General features: G+C 41.4%; 1 protein-coding gene across 2 annotated transcripts; it reads left to right on the top strand.

Moving 5' to 3' along the window:
- Positions 1 to 206: 206 nt before the first annotated feature.
- On the top strand, positions 207 to 16301 carry syt10 (synaptotagmin X; the record flags this gene model as incomplete). Of its 2 annotated transcripts, none has more annotated exons than XM_079494057.1 (7): positions 207 to 411; positions 1274 to 1679; positions 8635 to 9196; positions 12622 to 12742; positions 14487 to 14658; positions 15613 to 15742; positions 16172 to 16301. In XM_079494057.1, 7 exons carry the CDS (start codon positions 207 to 209, stop codon positions 16244 to 16246), a joined length of 1671 nt encoding a protein of 556 aa, XP_079350183.1. In that variant the 3' UTR covers positions 16247 to 16301. The 2 variants fall into 2 exon arrangements, with proteins under 2 accessions (XP_079350183.1, XP_079350184.1); XM_079494058.1 differs by having other exon boundaries at positions 207 to 396.
- Between the last annotated feature and the right edge of the window lie 371 nt (positions 16302 to 16672).

Consider the following 16672-nt stretch of genomic DNA (forward strand, 5'->3'; position numbering starts at 1 on the left):
GAGGCGGAGTGCACGCACCACCGTGCACTAAAGGATCGAGCCTCCAATTGTCGTTAATGCACAGAGCGCGCGTGGAGTCATGCACGCTCGTCTCCTCTCCTCTCCTCTCCTCTACGCGCAGCAGCGCTATAGCTGGTGGACATGGATGAGGACGCATCGATTCTTTCAGACATCTGGCGTGGAAAGGTTGCACTCCGATGCCCCAAATGAATCAGCGCCCTCCCGGCTCGTCCTCTACCGTGCAATGGCTTAACAGGAGAGACATGGGTGTCCGGACGACGGACAGCGTGAGCCTGTGCCAAAAGGCTCTCCAAATAGTCACGGAACTGTGTCTCGCAGGGCACGTAGATCGGGAGAAATGCTCGGATATATTCCCCGTGGAAAGCAACATAACAGGTAAAAGGAACGCAGGTAAATACAAATAATAATAATATTAAATCAAGATTGTTCTCATAATAATACAAAAATTCCTTCAAATGTTTTATAATTCGATTGAAGCCATAAGATATTAGTTTACTCTTGCAGATCGGTTCAGTAGGCTAATAGTAGGATATAAGGTAACATTGGGTAGTCAAATTTGTTCCTTTGAATTGTGCTAGTCTACTATTTGAACGTTAACTTAATTTCATCAAACATTTTAAATATTGTAAAATGTATTTGAATGAGACACAAACTAGATCCCACTCAAAAGTTGTTTTGTGGCAACAGGTGGAATAGGCTAAACTATGGCGCATGCGGTCGGACTAAAGAAACACACAGTTTCTTTATTTCTTTCTCACTCGTATTTAATTCTTTTATGGACAGTCTTTGTGAGGATTAATTCTGCGTTTCATATTTTATTATTATATATATATATTTTACAAAACACATCATTTCAGCTTTTTCAAAGAGCAATGCAAATTAACTACTCTGAACTTAATTTTAAGCATTCATATAGCTATATGAATTGTTCTTGTAGAAATAATAAGGAAAGTGCAGTAGGCTAACTGTGTTGACATCATTTAGGGACAAGAGATTATTTATTAGATTTTTGGTTCATATTGATTCAGCCTGTGAATGTGATACTCTGCAGCAGCTCCTTGACTGATGCTGAATGTCTGACTTAACATCATCCTGCCTTGTCAAACAGGTGCCACCTCTCTCTCACAGCTTGCCTTCTCTCCTGTTTCTCCTTCTCTCTCTTGCATGTGTGTCTGTCATATAATGTCCACCGCTCGCCCCCTATCTCCTCGTCTTTCTCTTTGGCTCTGTCTTTTTTTGGTTATATGTATAGACATCTCTATTAGTCTCCTTGCTGTGGTCGTGGGTTTCTGTGGCCTCGCCTTGTTGGTAGTCTCTCTCTTTGTCTTTTGGAAGCTGTGCTGGCCCGTTTGGAGGAGTAAGGCTCTGTCCAACCATACAGAAAATGTCCTCCATGTCGGTTTCCCCGAGGCGCCCCCAGGCCCAGCCAGCCCCCTGCCCGTCACGGCGTCCAAAGCGCTGGAGGTGGAGAAGCAACAGCTGCCAGAACGAGAAGTGAAGGTGAATAGACGGAGCACCGTCAAGCTTCTGGAGGCGGCCATGAAGATCAGCCAGACATCTCCAGACATCCCTGCAGACGTGCAGACGGCTCTGAAGGAAAAGCTTAGCCAGCAGGTCAAGATCCAGAGACAAACAACCGAACCCACATCCTCCTCGAGGTACTGTTGTAGCTTTTACCCAAAATACAACACCACCCTGTGGGTGCCATTTTGAACTTCCTATTTTCCACCATGAATGCCATTCCCTTTAACAGTCAGCTGATCCCCGGTACGATATGTGCAAATTCGGCTTTGCTTTAATAGCGTGCAAGTGGTATTACATTTCTGCAGGCAGGCACCATAGACATGACATGACTTTGTCACAATTGGGTTAATTATTCCTATTGCACTGCATGCTGTCTCCTTTGTGCCTCAAAAGAACAGATCTACAAGCTGTCACAGCCATGATGGGCATAGCTTGTAGGCCTATGTCTCTATTTTGTTAAGTAACTTGCAGTGTTATTTGGAAAGTCATGACAGCGTGGCAGCGGTAGGCTATACTAAGGGAGGGAGGGAGATATTACGCAGACACATCACTTAATTTGTTTCTGTTCTAAGCATGGGAAAACAGCTGTAAAAATCTGTATTCTAGTTCATTTGATTCATAAATGAATAACTAAGCCTTTGAAATGGCACCTAGTCCTACTTTTCAGATCGGACCCAGGTGTAATCGGTATGCCCTGATTCTTTTTAGGTCAAGGGGCTTTATAGAGCACTGAAGTCTGACATCACTTTCAGTAGAGGGCGCCAGTACACAGGTTAATGTATTTTTTTAGTTGCATTGAAATCCCCATAGGGCGATTTTAGGTCACTTCATATATAAGAACTGTGTTTGAAAAATAAACCGATCATCCCGGCCTTTCTGTCAGGGGGGTGGCTGTGCGTCGTTAATGATGTCCATTAATATTTGATACAGCCAGTTTCTGGAGAAAATGGAATTAATTTGGCCGCAAAAGCCTTGAAACTACATTTGAAAGCAATGTCGCTGCTAATATACGTCACGCCCAGCTGTCAGCACATTGCGTTCCTGAGATTCCTCGTTGACGTAAGCTCAGCTGGCGGTGACTCGACTCGTACTAACCACGAAACATTAAATATCAATTAAAAAAAAATTAAAAGAATTAATTAACATGTCATAATCAATGATGTCAAGAAAAGAGTAAAAGACACACACACTCAAAATGTGTCTATAAAGCCTTTGCATTATAAAATAATATTCTGTTTTGGTTTTTTTTTTGGCATTGCTATGGCTATGCACACACAAACAATATATAGGGAGAGACAGACAGACAGACAGACAGACAGACAGACAGACAGACAGACAGACAGACAGACAGACAGACAGACAGACAGACAGACAGACAGACAGACAATTATGTTTGCTATACTGTAACTGAACACAAGACCTGTTCATAATTATATGTGACCAGGAACCTGGAGGTGGTTTAGCAGTATGTCATAATTGTCATATACTGTAGACTGCAGCATCCGATATTGGTCCAATGGACCATATGGAGACCGCAGCCATCTTGCCATATAAATTAATGGCAGGGTGCTAACAAGGTGCAATTTCCCATTGACAGCCATTCATCCAAACAGAAAAGTCCTATCTGATTGTATTAAACAACGTCAAACTCACCAACATTGCAGCTGTACGAAAAGCTTGAATTATCCTCTTTCTATCTGCGTATAAGTGTGTTCCAGTGTTCCAATTAGCTACTTTCTTTCCTTGCAGGTGATTATTTTTCTAAGTGTTGTTCTAAGTGTTCTAAGTGCTCGTTAGACATCACTCAACTGCCCTAAGTACCACCTGTTTTGAATTGGCACATAATGCAGGAAGCAGCAGGACATTGCTTTACTGAAAACGAGTGCTTCCAAACTCTGATGGCAAGATGGCCGCGGTCTGAAAGGTCAATAACCTTGAAATGGCACATGTGACAGTGACACTACATGCAACTTAGTGTTGATTTGGACAGCAAATTTAGATTTTTGTCTTTTGGGTACAATAGTTGTAGTCATATTTTAGTTTAGTTTACTAAAATTTACTAAATACTAAAATGTATTTTGGCGTTGATGGTGACGTAATGCCTGATTTTACACTTGGTTGCATTCTGAATATATAGCCGATCTACAAGCCCACAACGCGTCGTCACAGCGCAATGCGCTGTGAGCGTGTAGATCTGCTATTTTCAGAGTGCAACACCCGAGCGTAACCCAAAATAAAATAACTAAGAGATCCAGTGGAACTAAAATACATAGTTCCACTGGATCTCTTCTCCACTAGTTCCCACTCTTGTTCTATAGTCCCACTTGAAGCACCAACCGTACCTTTTTTAAATGTTGTACCTCCACTGACCACCTGTTTTAGTTTTTTTATAGTTTTTATCTGTTGACAAAATTGTCTTAGTTTCAGTCAGTTTTTATGTTGTTTTTACGTAGTTTTCGTCAGTGAACAAAGGTAGTCGACGAACGTTTTTCGCCATAGTTTTAGTAGATCAAATCAGCACTGCATGCAATGCCAGGGAATGTCATGGTCTGACTATTGGAGACCAACGTGATTTTGTTAAAAAAGAAAAAGGCGGGTACATAAGGTAGTGATTGGTGAACCAATAGGGAGCCGGCATCCGTTTCCAGTGCTAGTTTGATCCGCCCCTATATGCCAAGAAAAGCTTGGTCATTACTTTCAGGCTATGGTCTGGACTGAAGTGAAGGATCACCTCCGGTTCACTCATCTAGGGTAATGGCACGTCTGCCTGCTCCGGTTCAAGACCTATAATCACTCGCCATGCAGTCGTCACCGAGCCGTGCATCGGGCGTGCACTGTGAGTCAAGCTGCCATGGTAACATGGGGAAGCAGCACCAGTAATTAAACAATCAGCTTCAGCTTTGCCTTTGTTTGCAGAGATGTGTTTAGAGGAAAGCATCTCTAATTATGGTTGCTGTGGGTTGTTGGAGCGCCAGAAGGAGGTTTGTTCTATAGCGAGAACATCAAGCAGCTGCTCTCCATCGCTCAGAGGAAGCTGTTATTCACACTTGTAGTTTGTCATTAGGAACACTGATAGATTCCATTGAGTTGTCCGGGTGTATGAATCACCAGTGGTGGAAAAAGTACTCACTGTTACGAAGGATGTGAGATGTCACTCTGACGCCACAGCAGTGATGTCAGAGGCGACATCGCTAGACTATAAAGGGAGAGAGCCTGGTAGGCAAGGGTGAGATTAAGCTTTGACTCTGGTTATAATACTATACTTTACGGATAACTACCAGATAACTATTAGATCAATCGCCTACTTCAAGAGATTGTATTCCACCCCTCACTACAGAGGACGAACTCTCGGCTCCAACCAGATTGGGTCTCTGACCAGAGACTCGATTATACTCACAATTTCTTACTTAAGTAAAAGTATCAATACTGACTGCACTATACTGAAAAGTTACAAATGAAAGTCCGGAATTCAAAATGCAAAAGTATTAGCATCGAAATGTATTTAAAGTACTAAACAAAAGTACTCATTATGCAGAATGTCTCATTTCAAGTTTTCAAATGTATACAGATATTTTGAAAATAGCAGATCTACAAGTTTGCGATACGTTGTGAGCTTGTAGATCTGCTATTTACAAATGTACAAAATACTAAATGTATGTGTATAATACTGTTTTGTAATAATAATCAAAATCGACAAAGTAACTAAAGCGTTTAAATAAATGTAGTGAAGTAAAAGTACAATATTTGCCTTTATTGGAAATTGGAAATACTCCTACAAATACCTCAAAATTGTACTTAGTACACAACCTGGTACAGTATGAATCACACACACACACACACACACACACACACACACACGGACACGCACACGCGCACACCCACGCACGCACACACACACACACACACACACACACACACACACACACACGGACACGCACACACGCACACACACACACACTCACTTGAAATGTTTATTTATGCCCACATAAACAAAGGCCTTGTACAAAGACTGCCAGTGCCGTCAGACAATAGGAGAACAGACAGTTACAAAGTGCCTAGACAGCAGAAAATTGTTACGTACAGTAGCTGACACACCCTACATGATTTGTCCGGATCGGATCGGGTGATCGGAAATCGGGGCCGATCACAAAAAATTGGTATCGGCAGATGCTCAAAATCAAATGATCGGATTCGGATCGGGATTAAAAAAAAAACGTGATCGGGACATCCCTAAAATGATGGATAAAGGAAACAACGCCTCCTCCAAATTGAGCAAATTCAGCTTCATCTAAATAATGTGGGAGCACATTTTCACACATCTTTGGTTGTGGGTCTGTGGCAGGGATGCGTTCATATTGGATATAAACAGTGGTATTAGGATTTTGTTAACACCTTGCTGCCAGAGTTTGTCAGAATAAAGGCACTAGAGTGCCAAGCAGATGGGCAGATTTTACTCTGAAAAGCCCCGCCTTCTATTTCCCTCCATCTACATCGCGTGACCTCGTCTGATCTCTCTCTTTTTAGAAGCGTTAATATTCCAAACGAGATGCTTGGTTAAGTCAGAAATTAGGACAGAACATCTGCGTTCTGACCATGGAGAGTGCCGTAGATTTAGAGATAATAGCAAGTTTTGTCGGCCCGTAAATAAGTAAGTGAATGGCTGCACGCACATCCGATCTGGTCACTTGCAAATGCGGTGTGAATGGTCGGGCCAAAAGATCAGATCAGATTTAATTTTTTATTTTTTGCTTTCGTCTTTATTTATTTCTTTATTTTTTATAGAGGGATAGGTATAGAGTAGGCTGATAGAAAATGGGGAGAGAGATGGGGGGCTGACACGCAGTAAAGGCCGTCGGAATCAGGAGTCGAACCCGCGGCACACTGCCAGACTGGATTACCAGCCAATGTGCCCAGACGGCTACGCCAGCCGCCCGGGCCAGATTTGAATCAGATTTGACTGGATGTGACTGCAGTCTAAATCGGGCCTAGGTACACGCAGCAAAATGTTAGTGGGACATGTTCCACAAGAATACAATATAAGATGATATTATGGTAATAATAATAATTATTGCAATTTCCCAACATTGAGAAATCCAGCAATTCGTGGACCTTCACTCAGTGAATTCTAGGAAATTGCACTTTTCCATTCAATTATGGCCTCAGCACCAGAAACAGTAGCTCTTTTAGAACAAAATATGTTTTCTTGGAACTCAAAGGAGTCAAAGCAACACTGTTAAACATGAAACAAAGAACATTGAACATTGTTATGACCACTTTATATGATAGATAAATAGATTTATTTTATTTTTCCTTGCGGAAATTCATTTTGCACGAGGCAGCCATCAGGACACAAAAGACCAAATGAAAGGGGCAGCAATGAAATCAGGCAATCATTCTGAGTGGAAGTCATACTGTAAAATAACAGTTTTCTGAAAAAGCTATGTTTCTATGTCAGTCGTTCTTCGATTTTTCAAAAATAGCAGACCTACAAGCTTGTAGCGTGCCATGAGCTTGTAGATCTGCTATTTTTCAATAGCTAAAGCATAACATAATGCTAACACCAAAAGGGGTTCCCGCCCAAAACGATATTAAGCATGATGGAAAAAAGCTCTGGGCTACCTTGAATAATATCATGGGCAGGAAAAATAACTCAACACCATCCTTTATAGAATCAGAAGGGACATACATCACCAAACCACTAAATATCGCAAATTATTTTAATAATTATTTCATGGATAAAGTGGAGAAGCTTAGGCAGGGGATGCCCAAGCATAGATGTGAGTCATCATACAAGAATATTAGAGAATGCACTTTTGAGTTGAGTGAAGTGACCATAGAAGAGGTGGAGAAGTTATTGTTGGCAATCAATGACGACAAACCACCAGGTATCGACAACCTAGATGGTAAGCTACTAAAGAATGTTGCCAAGTTCATTGCTGCACCCATCTGTCATATCTTTAACAAGAGTCTAAGAGGTAATATATGGAAAGTAGCCAAAGTTATTCCACTCCCCAAGAATGCAAAGAATGCCTTCACAGGCCCTAATAGCAGACCAATAAGCTTATCACCGGTTTTAAATAAAATACTAGACAAGATTGTATTTAACCAAATACAAAGCTACTTCATTAACGATTTGATTAGTGAATATCAACACGCTTATAGAGAGGGTCACTCAACAGCCACGGCACTTACACAAATGATAAATGGTTGAAAGATATTGATAGGAAAAACATGGTGGGAGCAGTACTATTAGACTATAGTGCTGCCTTTGATGTAATAGATCATGGCATTTTAATTGATAAATTGGAGTGCTATGGTTTTGCCCCTAAGGCGTTATTATGGCTTGAAAACTATCTATGTGACAGAACTCAAAGTGTATTCTTCAATGGCAGTATATCAGATGCTAGATGTGTTACGAGTGGAATCCCCCAAGGAAGTTCATTAGGTCCTTTATTATTTTCCATTTTTACAAATTATTTTCCACTAGCGCTTGAAAAAGCACAGGTATCCATGTATTCAGATGACACGACAATATATACACAAGGTACTACAATAGGTGAGATAACCGAGATTTTGAACAAAGAACTGGAAACAGTAATCAAGACAGATCACACAATACATTGACACTAGATAGACAGATCACACAATAAATACATTGACAATACAGTACATAGACAGATCACACAATCAATACATTGACAATACATAGATCACACAATACATGGACACATACACAGCTCCTCTCGTACGGAGAGGAAAATAGAATAGGCTTTGTAGTTTGTATACTAATTATGAATGACTAATATACTTCGTCCTTCTCTTTGAGGATAATGGCAGGAGTAAAGGCATAGGAGTTTGTGGGATTGTTTTTCATCCAAATCTATTACGGCACACTGTGAGCTACAAGTTGTATGATAGGGAATCAGGGAAAACATATGTATATCGGTTACCTCCCTACAGCATAATTTTTTAGACGTGCCGTAGTCATTTCTGTACCACATTACCACCAAAGTGAAGGTATAGTGTATCGCCATCTCACCGGCACCTCAGACATTTATCAGACACCCTGCCTTTACCCTTTTCAAACAGGCACAATTCATTCCGCCGCCACCTGCCGCGTCAGATGAATGTCACCAGCATGGACTTCAGCATGGATGCCATCCCTGTCCGCCAGTCGTCCACGGTGAGCATCGGCAGGATAAAGCCCGAGCTCTACAAGCAGAAGTCCGTGGACTCGGAGGACGGGACCAGGGAGCCTGTGGAGACCTGCGGCAAGCTCAGCTTCTCGCTGCGCTACGACCACGAGGAGCAGGCCCTGGTGGTGACGATCCTCAAGGCGCTGGACCTGCCGGCCAAGGACTTCACGGGCACGTCCGACCCCTACGTGAAGATCTACCTGCTGCCGGAGAGGAAGAAGAAGTTCCAGACGCGCGTCCACCGCAAGAACCTCAACCCGTCCTTCGACGAGGCCTTCTGCTTCCCGGTGGAGTACGACGAGGTGTGCAACCGCAAGCTGCACTTCAGCGTGTTTGACTTCGACCGCTTCACCAGCCACGACATGATCGGCGAGGTGGTGGTGGACAACCTCTTCGAGCTCTCCGACCTCTCCCGGGAAGCCGTGGTGTGGAAGGACATTCACGCAGCGACCACTGTGAGTACACGGTCCCGCGCTAATATATACAGTAATGTGTCTCATTTGCAGGCCTGTTCTTGATGTACGACGGAGATGACTGAATTCCAGTGGTGGAAAGTACGACTAAGTACATTTACTTAACACAATTCCCGCCACCATTCATTAATAGCGTATTGCCAAGGTTTTATCGCGCGTAACACTTACTTTGAAGAGCCAAATATCCGTAATCGCATGTTACAGTGACAAACTGCTGTGTGTGGTGTCATGTCCGGTCGGTGGTGGAAAAACCCGACCGTGAGTATCACAGCGCCTGCTACAGGCCGTTGAAAACGCTTGTCTGGGCCAGAAACGGCCCCTCAATGTCGTTTCTGAGATACAGGCCTTTGAATGCAGGGCTTAGAATGGAAGTGGATGCGCGCGCATCTTCAAAATAGCCGCGGCCACTGTCCCACTTCAACTGTTAACGAACGGTGGCTAACGATACGATCGGATCAAAACATGGATTAAAGAATATAAACCCTGGAAAACGGAGAAGCCGCGTTTGGCAGGTTAGGGTACTAATTTAACCCTCCGTTTTTGCCGCTTTTGTACTGCACTTCAGTACAATTTTGAGGTTTTTGTACTTTCTTTCATCATTTCCAATTTTCAAAACCTTTACTTCTACTCCACTACATCTCAGATCCAAATATTGTACTTTTACTCCACTACAATTATTTGAAAACTTCAGTTACTACCTGTAGTTACAGTACATTGTAGATTTAGATTATTATTACAAAACTTACTTAACCATTTCAGCCCCTTATACATTTTGGCCATTTGAAAATTGCCGATCTACAAGCTCACAATGCATCGCGACGTGAATTACGGATACTCTTACTAGAGTATGTCTACATTGCAGTATTGATACTTTTACTTAAGTAAGAAATGCAAGTAATTTTAACAATGGGCATAGGTTTGTCTGAGGGGATTAGAAACTATATTGAATTCAAATGTCACCAGACATATTATCGGTAGACATTCGTATTTCCAACTGTCTGGCTATGTGAGACTAGTTCCATCACATAATTTCAATTATTTTCCTGTTGTTTAATTCAGACTTAATGGGGACTTTTAATTGTGATGAATTGCATCTTAATGAATGTATACTGTGTTTGTATTTTGTATGAAATATTTGCTTCACATTAAAGTCTCCATAAATTGTCCCAAGCAATGCATTTGGAAATCACGTAAAGTAATTAAGTAAAGCATGTAGCCTAATCTTAAACAGACATATTTTGTTAAATGAACATGCAAATGCATAAAAGGGACGCAGGCTAAAATGCTCATGCATTTGGGGCTAATACAGTAGACTTATATGATGTCACAGTAAGACCTTGTTTCACTTGTGTGATATTATGTCATAAAGCAGCACCTGTTAATGGAAAACTCCACTGAATCATCATCACCGCTCCACAGGCGGAACACATTGCATAATTCCAATGCCCTGTGAAATCACCCACACACATTTTACTTAAACTAATGTCTATAATTACATGCCTAAATTTAGCAACAGAGCAATGCATTATGCACATTTATGAATTCCTGTATTTGTGTGTTGTTTGGTTTTATTGTACACTGAGGGCAGTATTATGCGTGTCTTAAGTACCAGGTCTTATTACTTAACTTAAGACCTGGAGGTGTGATCAATGCCATTTGGCTATTCTGAGTGGCCAAACAGCATTGACCATTTTTAGTCCCGTTTCTTTCTACACTTCAAGGCATTGACCGTCACAATGTTCTAATGATAAAGACTATAGGCTCATTTAGGCTTAACCCATTTTGACCTGAGGACGATTCTACAAATGCCTTCTAAATGCTGACAGTTTATCTGAAAAATAATGAAAATGTTTCTATGTCAGTCGTTCTCAAACATTAGCGACTTTAAGCAACAACGGATACGGCAGTCGGCTACGGCAACCGGAAATGGATCAGTGCTCGATACATAAACCTGCTCTCCGTCGCAGCCCTTTCTACTACGGGAGAACCTACACTTACACGTAGTGTCTACAACGCCATGTCATAACCATGTTTATTGAAATTATAGCTGTCATACATTTACACTGATTGCTCCATCACCTCTCGTATGCTGTGTAATGTGTTGGCATGCTCTGAATGAAGAAATAACACTAATACCATATGTCATATTAACCATGTTTATTAAAACGGTTTTAGAATAACACAGATTGCTCCAGCACCTTCCTCTTTCCACTGCTGATCATGTCCAGCGCATGTAAGAATTAAGCAATATCGGCAAGTTAGCTGACGCGCGACGGGGTGTTTTAAAAGAAATAATAATAATAATGTGTTTATGTTTGACACATGCTGCATGGACGCGTCACCATGGCAACCAATGTCGCCGTCGCCGGAGGCTGTTTGCTTAACGATTTTGACCGCTACGGCGTGGGCGTCATAGCCGCCGTACTTCCGTGTAGCGGAGCCGTCCTGAAAACAGTCGTTGCTTAAAGTCCCTATTTTCATGTCAAGGACCCCCAAAAATATATGTAATTGACCGCCGAGCCCCATCTGAAAATATGTTGTTCCAGGGACCCACCAGAAGCAAAGAGCTTGTAGATCTAATTGAAACTCCAAAAGGGGTTCCCATTTTGAATGGGTTAAGATGCTTAGAAGTGTGTATGGGTTTTCTATAACTCAGCTTGTGCTCACCGACTCTGTATACGTTTTTAAATGTAGGGTTAGTTAGAAATCTAACAGTATTTCTGATGATTTCAATTATTTTGGATAGGTTTACTCCAGATGAACACTACTTGTGAGACCACAATGCTGGTTCATTGTCACTGTTCAAGCCGCCAGAGAGGCCTGTATAAATATTAAGTGACTACTCGTACTGTGTTGACGGGTCCATTGTTACACACTCATCATTAGGACAAGTGATTGATTGATGTTCATCTTGCAATTTAATGTACAGTCAGGTGTGCATTGTCACTGCCTTCACGATTCAATTTGATGCAAACGATTCGATTCTACGATGCATCGCGGTGCATCACACGTTTCTATATTACTGCACAACATGGCACATTTTTAATTAGTCAGTACAAGCAGTCAGATATACCGAACAACATATTTTATTTAGAAACTGATGCGTAATCAATCACTCTCCTGTCTCCTTGACATACATTTCTTAAATAAAATAAAATATATAAATGGTGCAGGCTATAATCGATGATGTCATGTTGCTGCATCGATGCAGAATCATGTGATGCGGATCATGATGCCACTAATTGAATGATAAGTGGACCTAAGCTTAAACAATCTCTCTGCTTTCAGACACTGTTAGTGTTAGTATTTAGTTTACCAGGGACTCTTTACCTATACGTCGAGGCATTCAAGTGAACTGTACTGTACACACTGTAATGTATGCTCTCCGCTCTGTGGTTTTTCTCCAGGAGAGCGTGGACCTGGGCGAGATTATGTACTCACTCTGCTACCTGCCCACAGCAGGGAGAATGACCCTGACGGTCATCAAATGCAGAAACCTCAAAGCCATGGACATCACAGGCTCCTCAGGTACCCCGACAGCTATAGGTGTCATAATACACAGTTTGTTATCATGGACTAAAAATTGATTTGGGAAAAAAACTATATTTCTTTCATAAACTGGAATAAAAGCAAAAATGTAATTGAAAATCGATCTGCCTCAACTGTGTCGGGGGGGGGGAAGAGAGAGAGAATTGGCGAGACAGAGAAAGAGACGGTCGGAGAAGAAAAAGGAGAGGGAGGGATACGAAGTATACAAAGCACAAGTGACAGGTAGACCTGGCATGAGGTTAATTGGTGAAAGGGGAGGAGTTCAGGTGGAAAGCCATCAGTTACCGTGGCAGCAAAGTCACAGAGAGGAGTATGGCTGGAGTTGTGATCCTTTATCATGGCAGAGAAGGAGGACTTGATTTCGGTTACCATGGCGATTGAGTGTTACCGGGAGCTGGGAGGAGTGAACCAGGAATAGAGAATGGTGTTTTAAATTAAAAAATCACACCCGTGTGAACTGAGTGGTGTAAGGTTTTATATAGCATGATCAGCTGTGGTCTGACGTAATGTCTGACGTAATGAAATAAGGTAAGGTATTATGTAGCCTGATCAGCTCTGATCTGACGTAATAAAATCACACCCGGATGTGATTTCACAACTGGCCTTTTCTGTGCAGAGAAAATGACCATGGTTGCTACGGTCATCCAGTTCACCCGGGTGTGATTTAATTACGTCAGAAATTATTTTGAACATAGCAACCATGGTCATTTTTTTATGCACACAAAAGCCAGTTGTAGGAGTGGTTTACACCACTCAAAAAAAGAAAGTCATATCAAGGTCCATTATTTATTGGGTATTTAATTTGAGCCACATATGATGATATTTAGCCTCCATCTCAGACACAAAACTAAAGGATATTTTGTTGTCGTTAGATACGATTTTGTCCACAATTCCATGATGTATTGATGTTGTTACCAATCCATTAGGAGAGATAACAGGCAATGATCAAAATAACAATTCTTCTACATTCTCTAATTGTGTAGACTTAAGTAATGCAGATGTTTAACAATAATTGAACTCTTGAGAGCATACAATGAAACCAAATGGGCCTGTAATGGCCCATTTGGTTTCATTTTACACTCTAAAGAGTTAAAGATCTCTAAGGGTCCATTTGGTTACCAATACCAACTCTCCGTCATTTAACTGGGGGCCACCTGGAACCCCCTCAAGGACCATTGGAATAGAGTGAGGGGAAAGCGTGGTGAAGAATGATCTAATATAGTCTTCCTTTTGAACATACGTTATCCAACCAATTCACCATTTAAGCTATATTTTGTTAACATCAAAGTCAAAATGTTCAAACTCAACAACTGTTCTACAAGCACACCCATACCATGTACACTACAGGGTTGTCAGGATCATGACATTTTACTTCACACAAATAATTGTCGCTAATGATGTATTTTTGACATTGAAAAAAATGGTTGGCTTTTAGGTTTCGTAAACAAACGTTGCACAGGGCACATTTGACAAATGAGTTAAATGACTGACATATTTAACAAACATACTGTATAGGCCTACATTAAAAAGAATAGTGGAAATAGCCAGTCTACAAGCACACAATGACTCACATCACACCGAGTTGTGAACTTGTAGACCTGCTTTAATCTGAAGATTTGTGAACGTGGAAACGATTATCACGGTTATGCAAACATAGGTACCGGTAATTACGATGAATAATCGTATAACTGTAACTAATGTTAACCTGATCTGCATCTCACAGACCCGTATGTGAAGGTTTCCCTGATCTGTGCTGGACGGAGGTTAAAAAAGAGAAAAACCACCATCAAGAAAAGCACGCTCAACCCTGTGTACAACGAGGCCATCATCTTTGACATCCCACCAGAGAACGTGGAGCAAGTCAGCCTGTCCATTATGGTGATGGACTACGACAGGTCAGTGTTTTAACCATAGAGATTAATGTATGGAATGGACAAAAAATGAAAAATCTAATAAATCTAAATTCCATAAATAAAAATTAAAATAATGAAGAAGTAGTGATGTAGATTTGCTATTGGTTTTTAGAGTATGACCTTGGCTTAAAAACGGATTTATTTATTATATCAGTTAGATTTTTTTAGAAGTTTTACGCTGATCAGTCCAGCGGTGCCCAATATTAGCTGCTCACAGACAGACAGACAGACAGACAGACTACAGACTCACTCACGCTCAGAATCACAGGAGTGAAAACATAATGCCTTGCCCATTCTGGCTTGTTAGGAATACAAATCTAATCATATAGGCTTAAGTACATTAATGAGACCTTAGATACCATTCTAAATTGGCGAAATTGACAGTTCATAGTTAAGGCTTAATAATAATAATAATATCTGGGACTTATATAGCGCTTTTCATGACACTTAAAGACGCTTTACATGTGTGGGGGCCAGGGGGGGAACAAAAAAAAGACAACTTTATTAGAAAAAAAAACAATTAAAAAAACAATAAAACAATGCACATAACAAGTTTAAAAACACATCAGCTTGGAAATGCAATTCGGAACAGGTGGGTTTTCAGTGCAGATTTGAAGGTAGGAAGTGAGGGGGAGTCTCGTATGTGTTTGGGGAGAGCATTCCAGAGGCTTGCGACTATTTAATCAAACATTATAATTCACGTTCAGCTTCCTTTCGAGAGGGATTATTGCTTATTTTCCTTTTATATCTCCTATACACTACCCATATTGAATAGACAGACGTGTTTGTCCACGGCTGTGTTGATGTGTTTGACATATTTGTGCGCGTGCAATGCATGTTTCTGTGTGTGTGTGTGTGTGTGTGTGTGGTGTGTGTGTGTGACATGTGTGTGTGTGTGTGTGTGTGTGTGTGCGTGCGTGCGTGCGTGTTTAACAGGGTTGGACACAACGAGGTGATTGGTGTGTGTCGTACTGGGCCAGACGCCCAGGGTCTTGGACGAGACCACTGGAATGAAATGTTAGCCTACCCTCGCAAGCCCATCACACACTGGCATGCTCTGGGAGAGGTACCTGCTCTGTTTTTTGCCAGTGATGGTACTCACATTTTTTTCTTCACTTAAGTAAAAGTATCAATACCCTTATTGATCCTGCTTATTGATCTGGGCTTTTATCGAGCCCACTATTGAGCTTTTTCTAATATTTTGTGGAAAGAAGTGAGATGACAAATTCTGAACAGACCTGGTAGCTTTTTGTATTGGCCAGTTGTGAGTGACTGTGAGTTTGTGGCGGACCACCATCTAAAATTAAATGAAGAAGACAAAAGTAAAAAAATATTTTTGCCTAAAGTAAAAGTATTGGAAATTAAAGTAAACTTTCCTCCAGTGTTGTACATAAAATACTGGTTCATTCATGCATGAATTCATATTTCAGGTAACAAATTGACCTATTTGTTTCAGGTAACAAATAGGTCAATGTTTTCTGGATTACTTTCACAGTGGCCAGAAAAAGGAAGAGGCAGTTTTGAGAGTCAACGTTCCTGTCCCTCACCCAAACCTCCGCAGACACCCTGAGAACCGTGAGTCTCACCCAAGCCTCCGCAGACACCCTGAGAACCCTGAGTGTCACCCAAAACTGCGCAGACACCCTGAGAACCCTGAGTGTCACCCAAAACGGCGCCGACACCCTGAGAACCCTGAGTGTCACCCAAAACTGCGCAGAGATCCTGAGAACTGTGGAGTCACTCCGCAAAGCACAGGAGCTGAACTGCAAATGAGTCTGTCTCTCAAAAGAGTCAGAGTTGAGGCCAATAGTGCCAATAAAAGTGCCAAATAAACAGTGGTGGAAAAAGTACTCACGTACTCAAGTATTGGCATAAAATGTACTTAAAGTACCAAAAGTAAAGGTACTCATTATGCAGAATGTCACATTTCAAGTTTTCAAATGCATAAACATATTTTCGAATTACCGAATTGTAGGTAATCACTATACTGTTAATG

This window comes from Electrona antarctica (assembly GCF_951216825.1).
Source record: "Electrona antarctica genome assembly, chromosome: 23".
Lineage (NCBI taxonomy): Eukaryota > Metazoa > Chordata > Actinopteri > Myctophiformes > Myctophidae > Electrona > Electrona antarctica.